This window comes from Sceloporus undulatus, chromosome 1 (assembly GCF_019175285.1).
Source record: "Sceloporus undulatus isolate JIND9_A2432 ecotype Alabama chromosome 1, SceUnd_v1.1, whole genome shotgun sequence".
NCBI lineage: Eukaryota > Metazoa > Chordata > Lepidosauria > Squamata > Phrynosomatidae > Sceloporus > Sceloporus undulatus.
This window is the reverse complement of record NC_056522.1, coordinates 236,655,423-236,670,955: the sequence shown is the minus strand read 5'-3', so window position 1 is coordinate 236,670,955 and position 15,533 is coordinate 236,655,423. Positions and strand designations below refer to the sequence as shown.

Genomic DNA, 15,533 nt, shown 5'->3' with positions numbered 1-15,533 from the left:
GGGAATTGTAGTTTTGTGAGACATTTAACCTTCTCTGTCAGAGAGCTCTGATGCCACAGCAAACTACAGTTCTCAAAATTCCATAGAACTGAACCATGGCAGTTGAAGCGGTCTGAAACTGGATTATTTCTGCAGTGTGGATGCAGCTGTGGTCGACTGTGCTCATGTGAAGTCAGTCCACAATTTCCCACAAACCGACTGAAGAACAATATTGCTAGCAGTAATGAGGTGCATTTGTGATGGGGTTGAAGAGTATTCCTTAATTTCTGCCTTTTGGTAGTAGCGGTACTAAAAGTATGAAACAGGTACTGTATTTAAATGAAAAGCCTGAGGACATGTCATCAGGAACCTGAAGTCTTCCTGAAAAACCATTAAGACGGTATCCCCTTTAGTAGGGCAACTGTTTCAATGGGCGGGGTCTAGGAGTTCAACTTTACTGCTCTGGATGCCTCCTACTGTTGCATTCTGGGACTTGTAGTTTGAGGAAAGGCGTTTAGAATTCTCAGCCAGAGAGCTCTTAGGCTTCACTGAACTACAAACCCCAGAATGCAACGGGAGGCAGCCAGAGCAGTTAAAGCGAATTAGCCCTGTTTTAAGACTGTAGTGCAACTCTGGAGACCAGAGTTTGAATTCTGGCTCAGTCAAGACTCAAGTCACACTCTCTCAGCCTCAGAGGATGACAATGACAAACCTCCCTCTGAAGAAACTTGACAAGAAGCTTTTCTTTGCATTGTTATGTCAGGGCAATATTTCCTTAAAGAAGGGAAATAAATAAAATATTGTATATAATATAACATATACATATACATATATATATATATACATATACATATATATATATATATATATATATATGGTTAATGTGAATTTAATAGGCTCATAAGAAAAGGCTTGGTTAGAGCCATCAATTAAGACAAATGAAAAAAAACCAAGAGGAACAAAAATATTAAATGTCTTTATGTTCTATGTTAGCAAACAATATTTTGGTCCAGAACACACAGCAGAAATAACCCAGTTTGAGACCGCTTTAACAGCCCTGGCTCAATGCTAGGGAATTCTAGGGATTTGTGAGATATTTAGCCTTTTCTGTCAGAGAGTTATGGTGCTACAACAAACTACGAATCCCAGAATTCCATAGGATTGGGCCATGGCTGTCAAAGCGGTCTCAAACTGGATTATTTCTGCAATGTACGTCCAAAACACACTGCAGAAATAATGCAGTTTGAGAATGCTTTTACTGCCCTGGTTCAATGCTAAGGAATCCTGGGAGTTGTAGTTTATTGTTGTACCAGAGCTCTCTGACAGAGAAAGCTAAATGTCTCACAAACACTGCCGTTCCCAGAATTCCATAGCAGTGAGACCGAGCAGTTAAAGCGGCCTCAAAGTGGATCATTTTTGCAATGCAGATACAGCCTTAGCGATGCTGCAAGACTCCTTTTCCCTGTAAAAGATTACAGTGTTCCTCTCTTCCAGGGTGGAAAAACATTAAGGTCGGTTTTTAACCGGTAGTCCAGGCTGCATCACGAACCATTTCCCCCTACCTCTATGGCTGAAGGCAGGCAGGCAAGCAGGGCGGGAAAAGGAATAGTGATTCCCAAACTGTGGTCCTCTAATTGTTTTTGGACTTCAGCTCCCAGAATCCTTCATCATTGACCAGGCTTGCTGGGGTTTCTGGGAACTGAAGTCCAAAGACCACCTGGAGGCCCACAGAATGGGCGGGCCTCAGCCTATCTGGGACCAATGAAACGTGTACGGCGAGGAGCATTACGGGCTTTATTATTGGGTGATTTCAACGTCAATATTCTTGATTCAGCCAATCAATGACGAGGGGCGGGACAACGTATTAAAAGACGAGAGGTAAGCGAGGGCGGATCTTTTTCTGTATCTGGAAGTGGGAGAGGAGAGGAACCGGTGCGCATGCGCAGGAGAGGGAAAGCCAGGCACCGGTGCGCATGCGCAGGAGAGGGGACGCATGTTTTCTCTGGGTGAGAATGGCAGTTTGTCTGAGCAGAGAGGGAAAAGGGAAGAGGTCTGGAAAGGGGAGCAAGGGAGGTCAAAGGGGGCTCCAGGGAATGTGACTTGGGCTGTTATATTGCTAACAGTCCCTTTTCTGCCCTGGACTCTGGGTTTGGATTGGAGGCTGACCCTCCCTCATCTGGAATTATGAAATATACTCCAATAACCAACACTTGTTTCCCCACCAAAAGGGTGGCTGAGAGAGTGTCACCTTTTTGCTTTCTGATGGTTCAGTCTACACAAACTTTATCATAGAAATAGTGTATAACATTACCATTCAAGCTGTGTGTATGTATAAGGTGTATAGGAAACATCAATGAATTTTGGGTTTAGAGTTGGGTCCCAAGATAATCTCTTTATTAAGCTTATATATGTAGTAAATACAGGCATTTATTAAAAAGCTATACAAGAATGGATGTGGGGGTTTTGGGGGTTAAATGTTGGGTATGTATGTATAAGTGTGCAGCTTAATAGATTTTTGTTGCTTTGTCAGATTATGTGTTATTATTCTGACATGTCTCTTTTTATGTTGATATATTATTGTGTATGAGTACATAAAACTCACATTTTATTACGTGTGAGTATATAATATGTGAATTTTTAAAAAAATGTTGGCAAGTACAGGAATTCCAAAGCAACACAAAAATCCAATAATAATATCAGGAACACAAATAATAAGAATAACAATAAGAATAAGAGAAATACAGAGTCATAGGGCCCAAACTGACAGGCCAAAATAAAGCTGCTTCAGGTCACTTTGGAGGTATGCTGTTTAATGACACACACCTTAAGAGGCCAGAAGCTGCACCAAAAATGTGCTCCAGTCTTTAGGGACTGGACTGTGGCTTTGGCGTGGCTTCCAGGCTTTTAGGATGCATGTGTCATTTATACAGCATACTTTCAAAATGGCCCAAAGCAGCTTTATTTTGGCCTGTCTGTTTGGGCCCTTAGTCCCAAAACTCAAATCACTACCCCAAATAATAATAATAATAATAATAATAATTATTATTTATATTCCGCTTAATCTCAGGGAATCCAAGCGGATTACAACAGTAAAAAACATACAGTTAAAAAGAGATGCATTAAAATTCCAAGATCCTCAATCCTCCCCGCAAGCATAAAAACACGATCAAACTCTGAAAAAAAGATTAAACCAAAGAAAGTTAAAAGCATTAATATACGTACACTAAAATGAGACCAACAATTCCAAGCGGAGTCCAGGGTAGGGTAAAAATAAGGATGGAGGATGAGGGAGAGAAGGGGAGGCAGGTCAGTGGGGATGTTCCAGTCTGGAAATCGCTGTGGAGCTCTGGTGGCGCAATGGTTAAATGCCTGTACTGCAGCCACTCACAAACCACAAAGTTGTGAGTTTAATAGCAGCCAGGGGCTCAGGGTCGACTCAGCCTTTCATAGGCCACTAAAATGAGTACCCAGCTTGTTGGGGGCAATTGGCTTACACTTTGTAAACCGCTTAGCACATCAGTAAGTGGTATGGAAATGTACTTGCTATTGTTACCCCACACTGGCTCAAAACACCCCTGGTCCTAAGCATTTCAGTTAAGGAAGACTCTGTACTATATTATATGCAGACCAAGGCAGGGTGGTGTAGTGGTTTGAGCGTTGGCCTAGCGGCGCATCTATACTGTAGAAATAATGCAGTTTGACAACACTTTAGCTCCCACAGCTGCAAGGAAGGCTAGAGTCTTTGTGGAACTACAAATCCCAGGACTCTATAGGATTGAGCTGGAGCACTTAAAGTAGGGGTCAAAACTGGTTTCGTTTACCAAAAATATTTAAACATCGCATGTTTGAATGGTGTTGATTTGTTTTATAATTTAATTGTTTTAAAAAATTAAAAACATTGCCTGAATATACATTCTCATGCTACTTAATTAAAAATGAATCCCAATTTCATGATGGAATAACCTTTGAACCATAATGTATCTTAAAACAGAAAACTTTCATTAGATAGATTTTTCCCTAAAAAGCATTTAATTGGGGGAAAGATCTGATTTAAATTTTTAAAAATCCTGATTTTTATCCACCCTTCTTGCACAATTTATAATTTTTATTTCATTTTATCTTGTAGTAGGCTCACTCAATAAGGTAACAAATGTATTAACAAAATTGTAAAAGTGAATATTTTATTACTATGTGTCACTTTGTAATTTACCTTTGTATCTTTTAACTGTACTTTGTAACCCTTTAAAAAATCTTGCTGGTCATTGACTGAATAAAATTTAGGATTTGTATACAGGTGTATAGGATTTGCAGAAGCACAACAATTTTTTTTATCCCTGCCCCCAATGCTAAGGAGGTGAGCCCCCCAAAACCATGTAATGACTATCAGTCAGGAGAGTTTGGTGTGGGCAGAAGCAGGAGAGGGCCTTCTCTGCTGTGGCACCTCAGTTATGGAATATCCTTCCCATGGAGGCCTGATTGGTGCCAACGTTGCTGTCATTCTGGGGCCAAGTAAAAACACTGCTGTGCATTAAAGCTTTTGGGGCCCAGTTGTCTTTACACAAGTTTTCACAAGTACATGGTTGTTTTTAATTAAATCTAACTTTTATAATTTGTTATATTTCATATTTTGTTTCTAGCTTTTTAAAATAGCTTTTTATTGTTTGTTGTGTACTAAACTAGCCAGGTTGGTTTGATTGTATGCTGCTCTGAGGCCTTTAGATAGCAAAGTTCAATAACATCCAAAATCCACAAGACAGTGGTACCTTTATTGGGCCAACCAAAATGGACAATATACATGCTGCAAGCTTTTGAAACTCCACTGGCTTCTTCATCAGGCAAAGTTGTTAAAAATCATACAGGAGGAAAAAAATCGAAGATGTTAGTCATAGGCTTGTATTTTGGTGTTTCTGCTCTCAGTTCAGATGGTATGGAGGGATCTATCTTGCAGGCTGGCACCTTTATCAAATGGATGTTAAATTTCTTGGACGTCTCCCAGTAACTACATGGCCAGAAGGAGAAGGTGCCAGCCTGCAAGAGATACACCTCCATACTATTTGAACTGAAAACAAAACCAGCAAAATTCAGGCCTATGACTAACATCTTCAATTTTTCCCCTCCTGTATGGTTTTTAACACCTTGCCTGCTGAAGAAGCCACTGGAGCTTTGAAACATGTATATTGTGCATTTTGGTTGGCCCAATAAAGGTTCCACTGTCTTGTGGATTTTGGATGTCATTGGACTTTGCTATATGGGCATCACAGCTACCCCTGGATGTTTTCTGGGTCTTTGGATAGAAGAATCTTCGTTCGCGAAGCAAAGCCAGAGGAGGATAGAAGACAAGGATATAAATATTTTAATAAATGTGGTGGTTGAAATCACCTGGAAAAGAAAACACCCAGAAAGACCACCCAAACAGGAGCATTTCTGCTAATAAGAAGGGTATCCCAGTAATTAGATATGCAATTCCAGTGGCTGATCACTATCAGAAGGTGGAAAAAGTAGCAATTTAACCCTTTCTTCTCTTATTTGAATCCACAGTGGGAGAGGAAGAGTAAATTTCCAGTCTCCAACCTACGTTTCTGATGTTTGTCAGCCTTCATTCACCCATATGAGCCATTTTGAATGGTAAAACTCACAAGGATACATTACGTTGGGAGCACTCCTGTATAGGCTTGCTTGGAGTAAGTGGGATTAAACTCTATAGGACTGACTTCTAATCGGATCTTAATAGTATTGTGCTGCTGATGTGAAGTGTACTTTGGCTGGTCTGTTGCAAATTGTGCTTGGCCTTTGTCTACTTCCAAAATGTTTACCGGTAGTCACAATGTTTTTCCCCTTTTTGTTTATCTTAAATATTCTTTCTCTAGCCTCCTTCAAAAAGCCATTTAGTATGAGCTAGCTAATTGATTTATTAAATTGTTTCCCACTCCATTGGAATTTTAAACCTGTGTCCTTGGACTGTGTGTCCCTCATGTCTCTGCATCCACTACATTGTATGAAATCTTGTATCAAATACAGTAAAGGTTTTTCTGGCTCTATGGTGATTTGGGCTGAGAAGGCCATAAATTCACATTTGTCAAAAAACAATGACAAGATCCCAGGGAGCTACTAGTAGGGAGAAAGGGTCAAAGTTATGGTCCTCAGAAGAACCTGGATTAGTTTTTTTTTTTTTAAAAAAAGGAGGGGGTATTCTCTGAATTCATTGAACACTTTACAGTCCTCTGCTTTATATCTGATTTCAATATAATCTATACTGCACCTCCTGCTCTTTGTTCTTCTTGTATATGTGATTTCTATTTCCTTCCCAAATAGTCACATTTTCCAGTGCTGGAATATATATACATATATATCTGAGTTCAAGTCGCTTGTTGATATATGTTGCCACCATAAATTTTATAGGATTTTTTTTTGGCAAGGAATACTCAGAAGTGTTTTGTCAGTTCCTTCCTCTGAAATATAGCATACAGTACTATAGTATGTTGGCAGTCTCCCATTCAAGTACTAGCCAGGGCTGACCCTGCTTTGCTTCTAAGATCAGATGGGATCTGGTGCCTTTAGGATATTACATGTGTTTTACACATGTACATACACGTGCACACATATAACATAGATTGGTGTGTTTGTATGTCTCATAAGAAATATTTGCTTTCCAGGTAGTTTGTGGCTAACTCATGTCATCAGGAGATGTGACTTTGACTGTTCGGCTAGTCCGTTCATTTGAGCACCGCAATTTCAGGCCAGTTGTGTACCATGGTGTTAGTCTGCATCAGACTGTAAAAGAGCTTATGCAGTTTGTGAAGAATGGTAAGAAGATTTGTATAAGTAAAATTCCAAGAATCCTAAAGCTTCTAGGAGTTCTCAAGCCAGCGTGTCTGTGTTGACTGGCTCTAGGTTCTTGGAGTTAAATTAAAAAAACAAACTACATAAAACTTTTCCTAGCTTTGTTCATTCTTCAGGGGGCATGCTTTTTCTCAGGGATGCTATCTGCAGTTAGAGATTTAATAATATCGATGGAATTGGGTTGTGTTTAGATGCTAATGCATCAGGCCATGTTACATGTCATTTAACCTTAAATCTAACCTTCTCTCATCTGGTACCCTCAAGATATTTTGGACTTTCATTAGCCTCAGCCAAAGTGGCTTCTGGCTTCTGTGGTGGGATTGTGAGAGTTGGAGTTTCATGTGTCTGGAGGACACTAGACTAGGGGAAATTGCTATAATTTCTGATACAGATAGGAATTGTGCAGTCCTTCATGTCGAACTACATGCCCTGCATTCCTGTGACTATGCTGGTTAGAATTGCTGGGAGTTTAAGTCCAACATTTAGAATGGTTCACAATTCCCACTCCTGCCTTAACATCAGGGCCTGTACATGTTACAGTCCTCCATGTACACTTGAGAGCATGCTATTGTAGAAACATTGCATAGCATTGTACTGTTGATTCTAAGAAAAGGTCAGTTTGTGTATCTCTCTTATTTTTTTTAAAAAAAGCAAGAACTATTCATGTTCTTTCAACTTTCCTCCCTCTAGATGTGGCATTAAGGACAGGACTTCCACCTCCTTTTAAAAAGTACAAATATGGTATGTATATGTCTTAACTTTGCTATTAAATCAGATCATCTTGTGGTTTGGTTAAATTTATTTATATCCTATCTTTCCCCCAATTGGAGACTTAAGGTGGCTTACAACATTATAATAGCCATATTAAAAACTCGCAGTATATAAATGTTAGAAAGTAATTCAACTAACTGAAGATTAAAACCAGTTGAAAATATAAACCATTGAAAAAACAATAAATAAAAGTCCTGCACATTGTACAAGGCCTATTTCCCCTAAAAAAATTAATTTTCAAAGGCCTGTTGGAATAAAACATGTTTACCTGTCTGCAGAAAGGCAGCAAGGAGGGTGCCAGTTAATTTCTTTCGGAAGGCAATTCCAGAGTCTGGAAGCAGCCATAGAAAAGGTCTGCTCCTGTGTTTGCACCAGATATATCTGTGAGTATGGAGGGACAGAAAGAACAACCTCCCCAGAAGATCTCAAAACATAGACAGATTCATATGGGAGTGTGTTCACATAACCTGGGCTGGACCTGAGCTATACAGAGCTTTATTGGTAAGGACCAGCAACTTTGAATTGTGCCTGGGAAGGGGCTGGTATCCAGTGGAGTTGTTTCATCAAGAGAGCTGTGTGATCCCTGTAGTCAGCTCCAGTTACCAATCTGGCTGCAGCTCTTTGAACTTGCTGAAGTTTCCAAACACTCTTCAAATGAAGCCTCATGTAGGGCACATTACAGTAATCCAGATGGGATGTAATCAGGTCATATATCACTGTTGCCAGGTCTAATGTCTCCAAGAATGGGTACAGCTGGCATGTAAGCCTTAATAGTGCAAATGCACTCATGTCCACCACCGAAATCTGGACTTCGAGGCTCAGCAGTGAATCCAGGAGCACATCTAAGGTGCAGATCTGTATTTTTTTAACCATCCAGCACAGGCTGAATCCCCATTTCCTGATTTGTCTTTCGACTGACCTGGAACACCTCTGTCTTTTCTGGATTACCTTGATCAAGTCTCTTACTGGTAACAAGCACTCATTTAGAACCAAGACATCCTCCTTGGATTGTGGTGAGAAGGAGCAGTGTAGCTGGGTGTCATTCACATATTGATGGCATCTTACCACAAAACTCTGGACAAAACTCCCAGCGATTATATGTATATGTTAAATAGTATGAGGAACAGAGCCCTGGGGGGCTGCACAGTTCAATGGCCAAGGGGTTGAACAGGAGTTCCTCAATACCACCTTCTGGATATGCAGCTCCAGGAAAGAGTAAAGCCCCTGGGAAACAGTGCCTCCAAGTTCCATCCCAGAAGGATACCATGGTTAATGGTATCGAAAGGCTAGAAGAGGTTCAGCATAACCTACAGGAACACACTACCCTTGTCTGGTTCCTAATGTAGATCATCTGCCAAGGCGACCAAAGCTGTATCTATTTGATAACCAGACACATACAGATTGAAATGGATCTAGATAATCTGTCTCATCAAGAAATCCCTGTAGCTAGCAAGCCACCACATGCTTCAGTACCTTACACAAATATTGAATGTTTGAAGATTTCGGATTTTGGAAGCTTTGTTGAGATACAGTTTTCTTTAAGTGTAAGACAAGGCACTAAAATTGTTGCCGGAAATAGAGAAATTATCTTGTGAGTGGATGTTAAATGAGTTTGATCTTTTAGCTGTAGTGTGAATAAGGGGGAAAAGTGAGAAAGAGTTATAGTTGTGTTGCAAATGTATTGTGAGGTCATATAGTGTTAGAAGAGACTCATTAGGTTTGTGTCATTACAAAGTAGTCATTAATAGAAATACAGCAAAGTTATTTATTATTCATATTAATCAAAAGTTGTCAGTGTATATAATGCATTACACAGTAGGAAGGATGTGGCAGAAGTTCTTACTTCAGGAGCTGTGTCAATCTGAGGAAGATTTCTGACTAGTAAAGGTTTCAAGTTGCATTTATTTATTAGTTAAATTTATATCCTATCTTTCCTCCAGTGAGTTTAAGGGGATGTACATGACTGTCATCTGACTTTCTCCTTACATCACACACATCACTCCCCAGGATTTTTATTGACACTGTGGTTTGCCACCAACATTCAGACTGCAGGTGATCCATAATCATAATAATTCTGGCAGATGGCCCTAGACATGTCATTCTGTGACTATCTGTAAAGAGGCCAGTTCATGTATTAAAATACATAGATGAAAATAAAGCATGATTTTAAGTCATGCTTAGCCTGGCATATAAAAGCTGTATTGGCAGACCAGAGGCTTGGCTAGTCCAGGATTTGCTTTCTTCAGGTCTCTAAAAGAGAGCACACAAGGAGGAAATGGGGCCTCCCACTTCTGTATCCCAGCAACCTGTATAACAAAAACATATAATGATGATTAGCCATTGGTGGCCTTATCCTCTCTGGTTTTGACTTACAAATATACTGTAACCTGTTTTTCCATTTTCAGTATTGGCAGCGATCATTCCATTGAGTGATAGCAAGTTTGTTATTTCTTGTATGAAGACGTACATAATTTGAGTTGAAAGATAGTTATATTTGGCCCAGAACAGATGGGCCTTTCTGGCGCCCTCGTCACGTGCGAGGGTTGCCAGTTGGGTGGAGCGCCCACACGCCCGGCAACCCTCGCACGTGACAAAGGTGCTGCAGCTGTGGCGCACCCACCAGACGAGGCACGTAATGGTGACATCACAGCTGTGCCACTTCCAGATGGGGCGGCGTGGCTGCGACATCACTGCGCCAGCCCTGGCGCTTTATGGTGTCACAGTGACGCCGCAGAAAGAAGCCGCTTCTAGGTGCTCCTTTTTTGCTCCGCAGCAGCGCCGCACAATTTGGTTGCTACAGCACTCCTGTGGAGCAAAGAGAGGCTCCTCTTTCTGGCGGTCTGTACCCCACCTTAGTTTATTAAAGCAAAACCCACCAGGAGTCTTCTGATGCCTTCAAAGTTTAAGGATATTGTTATGGCATAAGCATTTGTGGACTAGGGACTGTCATTTGATGCACCTCTGTTTTAGTATAATGAGAAATGGAGTTTCTGTAGCTGTTTTTTCTACTCAGTGTGTAATTTTACATCATGTCCCTCCTCAGTTGCTTTTTCCCTAAGCTATAAAGCTGTAAGCTGTAAAGCTCCATGTTTTATGTAACCTTTTCTGATGGCAGAACTCTTTCAGCTCCTCCATCATTTTGGTTGGTCTTTGCTCTGATTGATCAGGATAGCATGAAACATTGCTACTTTTGAAAATGCAAATGAACCTCCTTTGGATTTTAATGTGGCAACCTGTGTTATGGTACAGTGAAAGCTTTCATTAGGAAGCTCCAGCAGCTCTAGGAGTTAGAACTATTCCTATTATAAGATAGAATCTGGCCTAGATTTTAAAATAGTCTTAAGGGGACTGTCTCATTTGAATAGCAGTAGAATTTGGCTTTCTATTTTCTTCAAGCTTTCTTTGAAATGCTTTCTGTTTTCACTCCTGTTACTTTGCCCATTTCTCCTTTTGATTTAAAGAATAGTTTTCTCATAATTTAATGGAAATGTTTTGGACTGATTTTTGCTGGTTCTTAAAAAGAGGCCTTCTCTGCCTTAGGTCCAATCCAAACTGCAGAAATAATCCAGTTTTAATTGCCCTGGCTGAATGCTAGAGAATCATGGGAACTATAGTTTTGTGAGACATCTAGTCTTCTCTGTCAAAGTGCTCTGGTGCCACAATAAACTACAGTTTCAAAATTTCCTAGCACTGAGTCAGGGCAGTTAAAGCAGTCTCAAACTGAATTATTTCTGCAGCGTGGATTGGACTTTAGTCAAGGGGCTTCTGTTTCTCTACATTGACAACTGGGAGCCATTTAATCTGAGCAAATGCTATGGTATTTGTTTGATGACTTTAGCCTAGCTTAAAAAGGGAGAACATGTTATGAACTAGAAATATATTGAAGGGCTGTAGAGGAATCAAATATGTTTGAGTTTGGGGAGGGTGTTAGAGTTTGGGAGGGGAAGGGATCAGGCATTTCCACTGCAGGAAGAACTTTATCTCATGGAGTTATTAAAGAGTTGTACGTCTTGGAATTTGCTTCAGTATTATCATGCACATTATTCATTCTGGTGTTAATTGGCAGAGTTGTCTTTTGGGTATTAATTTTTTATCATCTTCCTAAAGTGCCTTTTAAACTTAGCTTGCATGTTGAAGTGCTGCTCGTGACCCACAATCCTTTGAAATCACAATTTCCTTCGTGCGGCTGCATTTCAATATCTAGCAACTAATTGTGAGGTCAGATGGGGTTGCCAAGTAGGAGCTAGAAGCATGGAATGAGAGGCTTATGTATTGAAAGAATTTACATAGTAAATAAGAAGTGGGTGAAAATGAGGCTGGAGGTAAACAGGAAAGATCTTGGGTATGAATTCAATAAATAATATAAGACTTAAATCAAAGAGGAAGATTTAGTGAAATAAAAGGCAAATTAATGAATTATGATAGCCCAGTTTTTACGGCAATGGGCAGATGGGATAGTTTGAAGAGAAGAAAACTTATGTCATGGTACAACTTTGCTAATAATCTGGGATAGGATCTCTGGGCAAGATCCAACAGTGGGTGTATACTAGTAGAATGAAAGGGAATGACACCAATCTTCAATGTAGCCCCTTGTTTGCCCACCCAAACTGGTTCTGGGTGAGAAGAGAATCCTCCAGAGCTCATTTTAATTTTGGGATGTTTTAACTTTTATTAACTTTGAAAACATGTAGCGCTATATTTGTGGAGAAGATAGGGAGGTAAAAGGAAAGCTACTGATGAACCCAGAACACACAATTGTTTCTTTGGGCAATACAGTATATATTTCTCCCTTCCAACCCCTTTCCACATTTCCTAAGCTCTGTATACATTTTTCTCTTGCATTTTTGGGACAGTTTCTTAGAAATACTTGTACCTGAAGTCTCCTTAGTATGAACTTGTCCTGAGGATCTTTAAAGTAGCATTAAGGTGAATCTTTGGACTCCCTTTAAGCATAATTAAAGATGCACTTCTGTGCACACTTATTTGAGATCCATTGAATTCAGTGGCACTTCCTTTTAAATAGTAAGAGATAAGTAAGATTATCCTGTTAATCCTGATTTCAATGATGTTAGTTGGGGGGAGTGGGACTCCCCAGATCAGTTCAAAACTGTGGTGTCTGCTTACTTCTGGCTGTGTGAAGAAAGTAGTGCAGAGAGAAACTACAGGGTACTGTATGTACAAGAAGAACTAAATATGCAATAGAGATCAGGGATAACATATCCAGTATTGAATTTATCAAAGTAATTTATCTCTTTTCAGACACAATGAAGATTATACACCAGGCACATGGTTCTAAGGTACATTGTAGGATTGCTTACTAACCCTTCACTTTTAATAAATTTAATGGAATGATGTTAGAGGATGCTGGCCTTCCTCTGGGCCATAACAGCAGTCCTTAACTGACGATCCTGTATTCATCTTTATTTTCTTCTCCCAACCCCTGAATTTCTAGACCAATGAACTTGTTGTGAGCTTAGAAGATGACGACAAACTCATTTTGGCAGAAGACAGCACCCTGAAAGCAGCTGGAGTAGGTGGGTAGTGTACTGGGATTGACTGAAGTTTCAGTTCATTTTGCCTGTCATTATCTGGAGAACAGTTGATTGTGTTTGGATAGCCTGCTGAAAAGCAGATGCTGTTCCTCAAAGTCTGAATGCAACCTGGTAATTATTCAGCAGGGCATGGGGCTTAATGTACATTCAAATCATGGGGCTTGAGGGCACTGTGCACTCTCTTCAGAATGCTAATAGAAGAATTTTTTTAACAAAATAAAGAAAAGGTATGCTTAGAATTCTGCTGAGGATAATTTTAAATGATTGACAGCTTGGTTATTAGTACTGTGTCTGCTTAATCTTTTCAGTAACATTTAAACTGATGTTTTGGTTGGACATTTAAATACTGGAACTAGTGAGGAGTAATGAGATGGGTGTCTGATTAATAATATGCAGTGCAGGGTTGGAGAGTTGCCTAGATCATTTTGGGGAAGGCATGAGTGAGAGCACGTGGTTCATATCCCAGTGACTTGCTCACACTCTGAATGAGAGGCATGACAGGGTGTGCCATGTAGTAACAGAGGTAAGAATTGTGTGGCTAACCAGGTGCCTGATGGGTGTCACTTTGGGTTCAGTGAAAGGAGCTGAATACTTATCTATGTAGCAGACAGTGGGATGCTGGAAGCTTTGATTTGGAATTGTTCTTGGATCTTTACCATCCTACTTAAAATGTAACACATTTGAGTCAGACAGTGTCTTCAAGGCATCCTGGAGGTGGAGACTAAAATTGGGAGAAGTCAGTCAAATTGAGGTCTTCCAGATCTATAAAGTATAAATCTTCCCTGCTTTTAAAAAGGACCAAAAAACAAAACAAAAAAACAACAACACCCCAACAACAACAACAACAACAAAGACAACTGCACCTCATAAAAAATAACTAGAAAAAAATATTTAGCTGAGATCACTGATAATGTTGCAGAGGAATTCAATGGCAAACCTCTTCTGAATTAAATCTTGCCAAGAAACCCCCAGGAGAGGGTCTCCATAACTTGGAGTTGGCCTGAAGGCACATACAATTATATTTTGTATAAGCTTTATATGTTTTGAGTGGCTTGGACATTTTGTTTTCACATAGGTAGAAACAGTCTATACCTTTCTCTTCCTTCCATATTAGTTGCTCTTATCTTGTCCGTTAACACTGTAAATTCTATGACAGTGTTTTTGTAGAAATTTGTAGAAGCTAATTGCTGCATAGTACAAACACTTTAGGGTCATGCAAATAATTGCTTTTCACGTTAACCACTTGAATTAAGAGAGGATCATAGAGGTCATCATCACCGCTTTTCTAATTGACCTCTTGTTACGGCAAATGAAAAGCAGCTTTTGAGAAAGGAGGACAAAAATATGGCCTTGAGTAAATGTTTTGGTGAAAGAATTATCTTTTTCATTTGAACATGTTACTTCCTGAAGTGGTAGACTGTGTTTCCTTGAACACTTTAAACTTCCAGATAAGGAGGTTTCCCATTGGTGCAACATTTCTAAGTGTTAAAAGTCTTCAAACAATTGACAATCTTAGAGAGATTTGATGTTTGGAAAGACATCTTTAAATGAACTGAGCCAGACAAGGATATCTTACTATCACTGTTTGGGCCACATCCTTTTAAACTACTTTACAAAGCAGTTTTACTTAATTTGCGAGAAGCTGGGAAGGAGGGGCCTGGAAACTTTCTGAACCATCTAGTTTCTGTATTTGGTCAGTGTCTTTGCTCTTCCACACACACACACACACACACACACACACCCTATGCAAGCAATCCTTGTTCCATACATTCCTCTTATACTCTCTTTATTGCAAGGAAAATCATACAAATAAATCAAGAAGATCTCACGTATAAATGCGGGAGAGACAGTGGGGTAAATGTGCAAACCTGAAGCGTACTCCACATTTCCCCTCAGAACTATAAAGCCAGGACTGATGTGTCATTTGAACAAGCCCTATGCTTGGAAATATTTGTGAGAAAAACTTAGTTTAGCAGTCATTATCTGATAAATGAAGCTTAAATGAGTGTCTCATTCCTTTTTGTTTCACAAGTAAGCTGCATGTTAAATATTGGTATTCACTTCTCATTGCCCTCAGTTTCTGCAGGTTTCTTACTCAATATTCAGAGTTGTCATCTCTCTGCTCCTTTTTGCATAAGGCAGGCAGACTTCATTAACTTCTGGTTTAATTTTGAAAAGCAAGTGTAGAACTTAGTGGCTCAACACTTCAAAATAATTCCACGTCTCATAATTGTGATGGCTTCCGTCAGAGAGACGTTTCTGCTCTGAATTAGTAATGTTGCTGACTTATTGTTTTAGAAGAGGAAGTCCTTGACCTGCTGGGTGGAAAGAATTGTGATTGCTCTGAACCTTTGTGGGTCCTTTAGCTGTGCCATATCCCCTGTGAATAAT

At 39.8% G+C, this 15,533-nt stretch overlaps 1 protein-coding gene across 4 annotated transcripts in view; it reads left to right on the top strand.

The window, feature by feature from the left end:
• Window positions 1–1,891: 1,891 nt before the first annotated feature.
• The window catches only part of C1H2orf76 (chromosome 1 C2orf76 homolog), a 41,755-nt gene continuing 28,113 nt past the window's right edge, over window positions 1,892–15,533 (top strand). For 3 of the 4 annotated variants that reach the window (XM_042446884.1, XM_042447576.1, XM_042446085.1), the window contains exons 1-5: window positions 5,518–5,660; window positions 6,633–6,783; window positions 7,510–7,560; window positions 12,850–12,887; window positions 13,043–13,124. In XM_042446884.1, the coding sequence (XP_042302818.1) occupies window positions 6,651–6,783; window positions 7,510–7,560; window positions 12,850–12,887; window positions 13,043–13,124 (304 nt within the window). In that variant the 5' untranslated portion in view covers window positions 5,518–5,660; window positions 6,633–6,650. Of the gene's footprint in view, window positions 1,986–5,517; window positions 5,661–6,632; window positions 6,784–7,509; window positions 7,561–12,849; window positions 12,888–13,042; window positions 13,125–15,533 lie in introns of those variants that run through there. The other variant, XM_042445245.1, reaches the window with a different exon arrangement.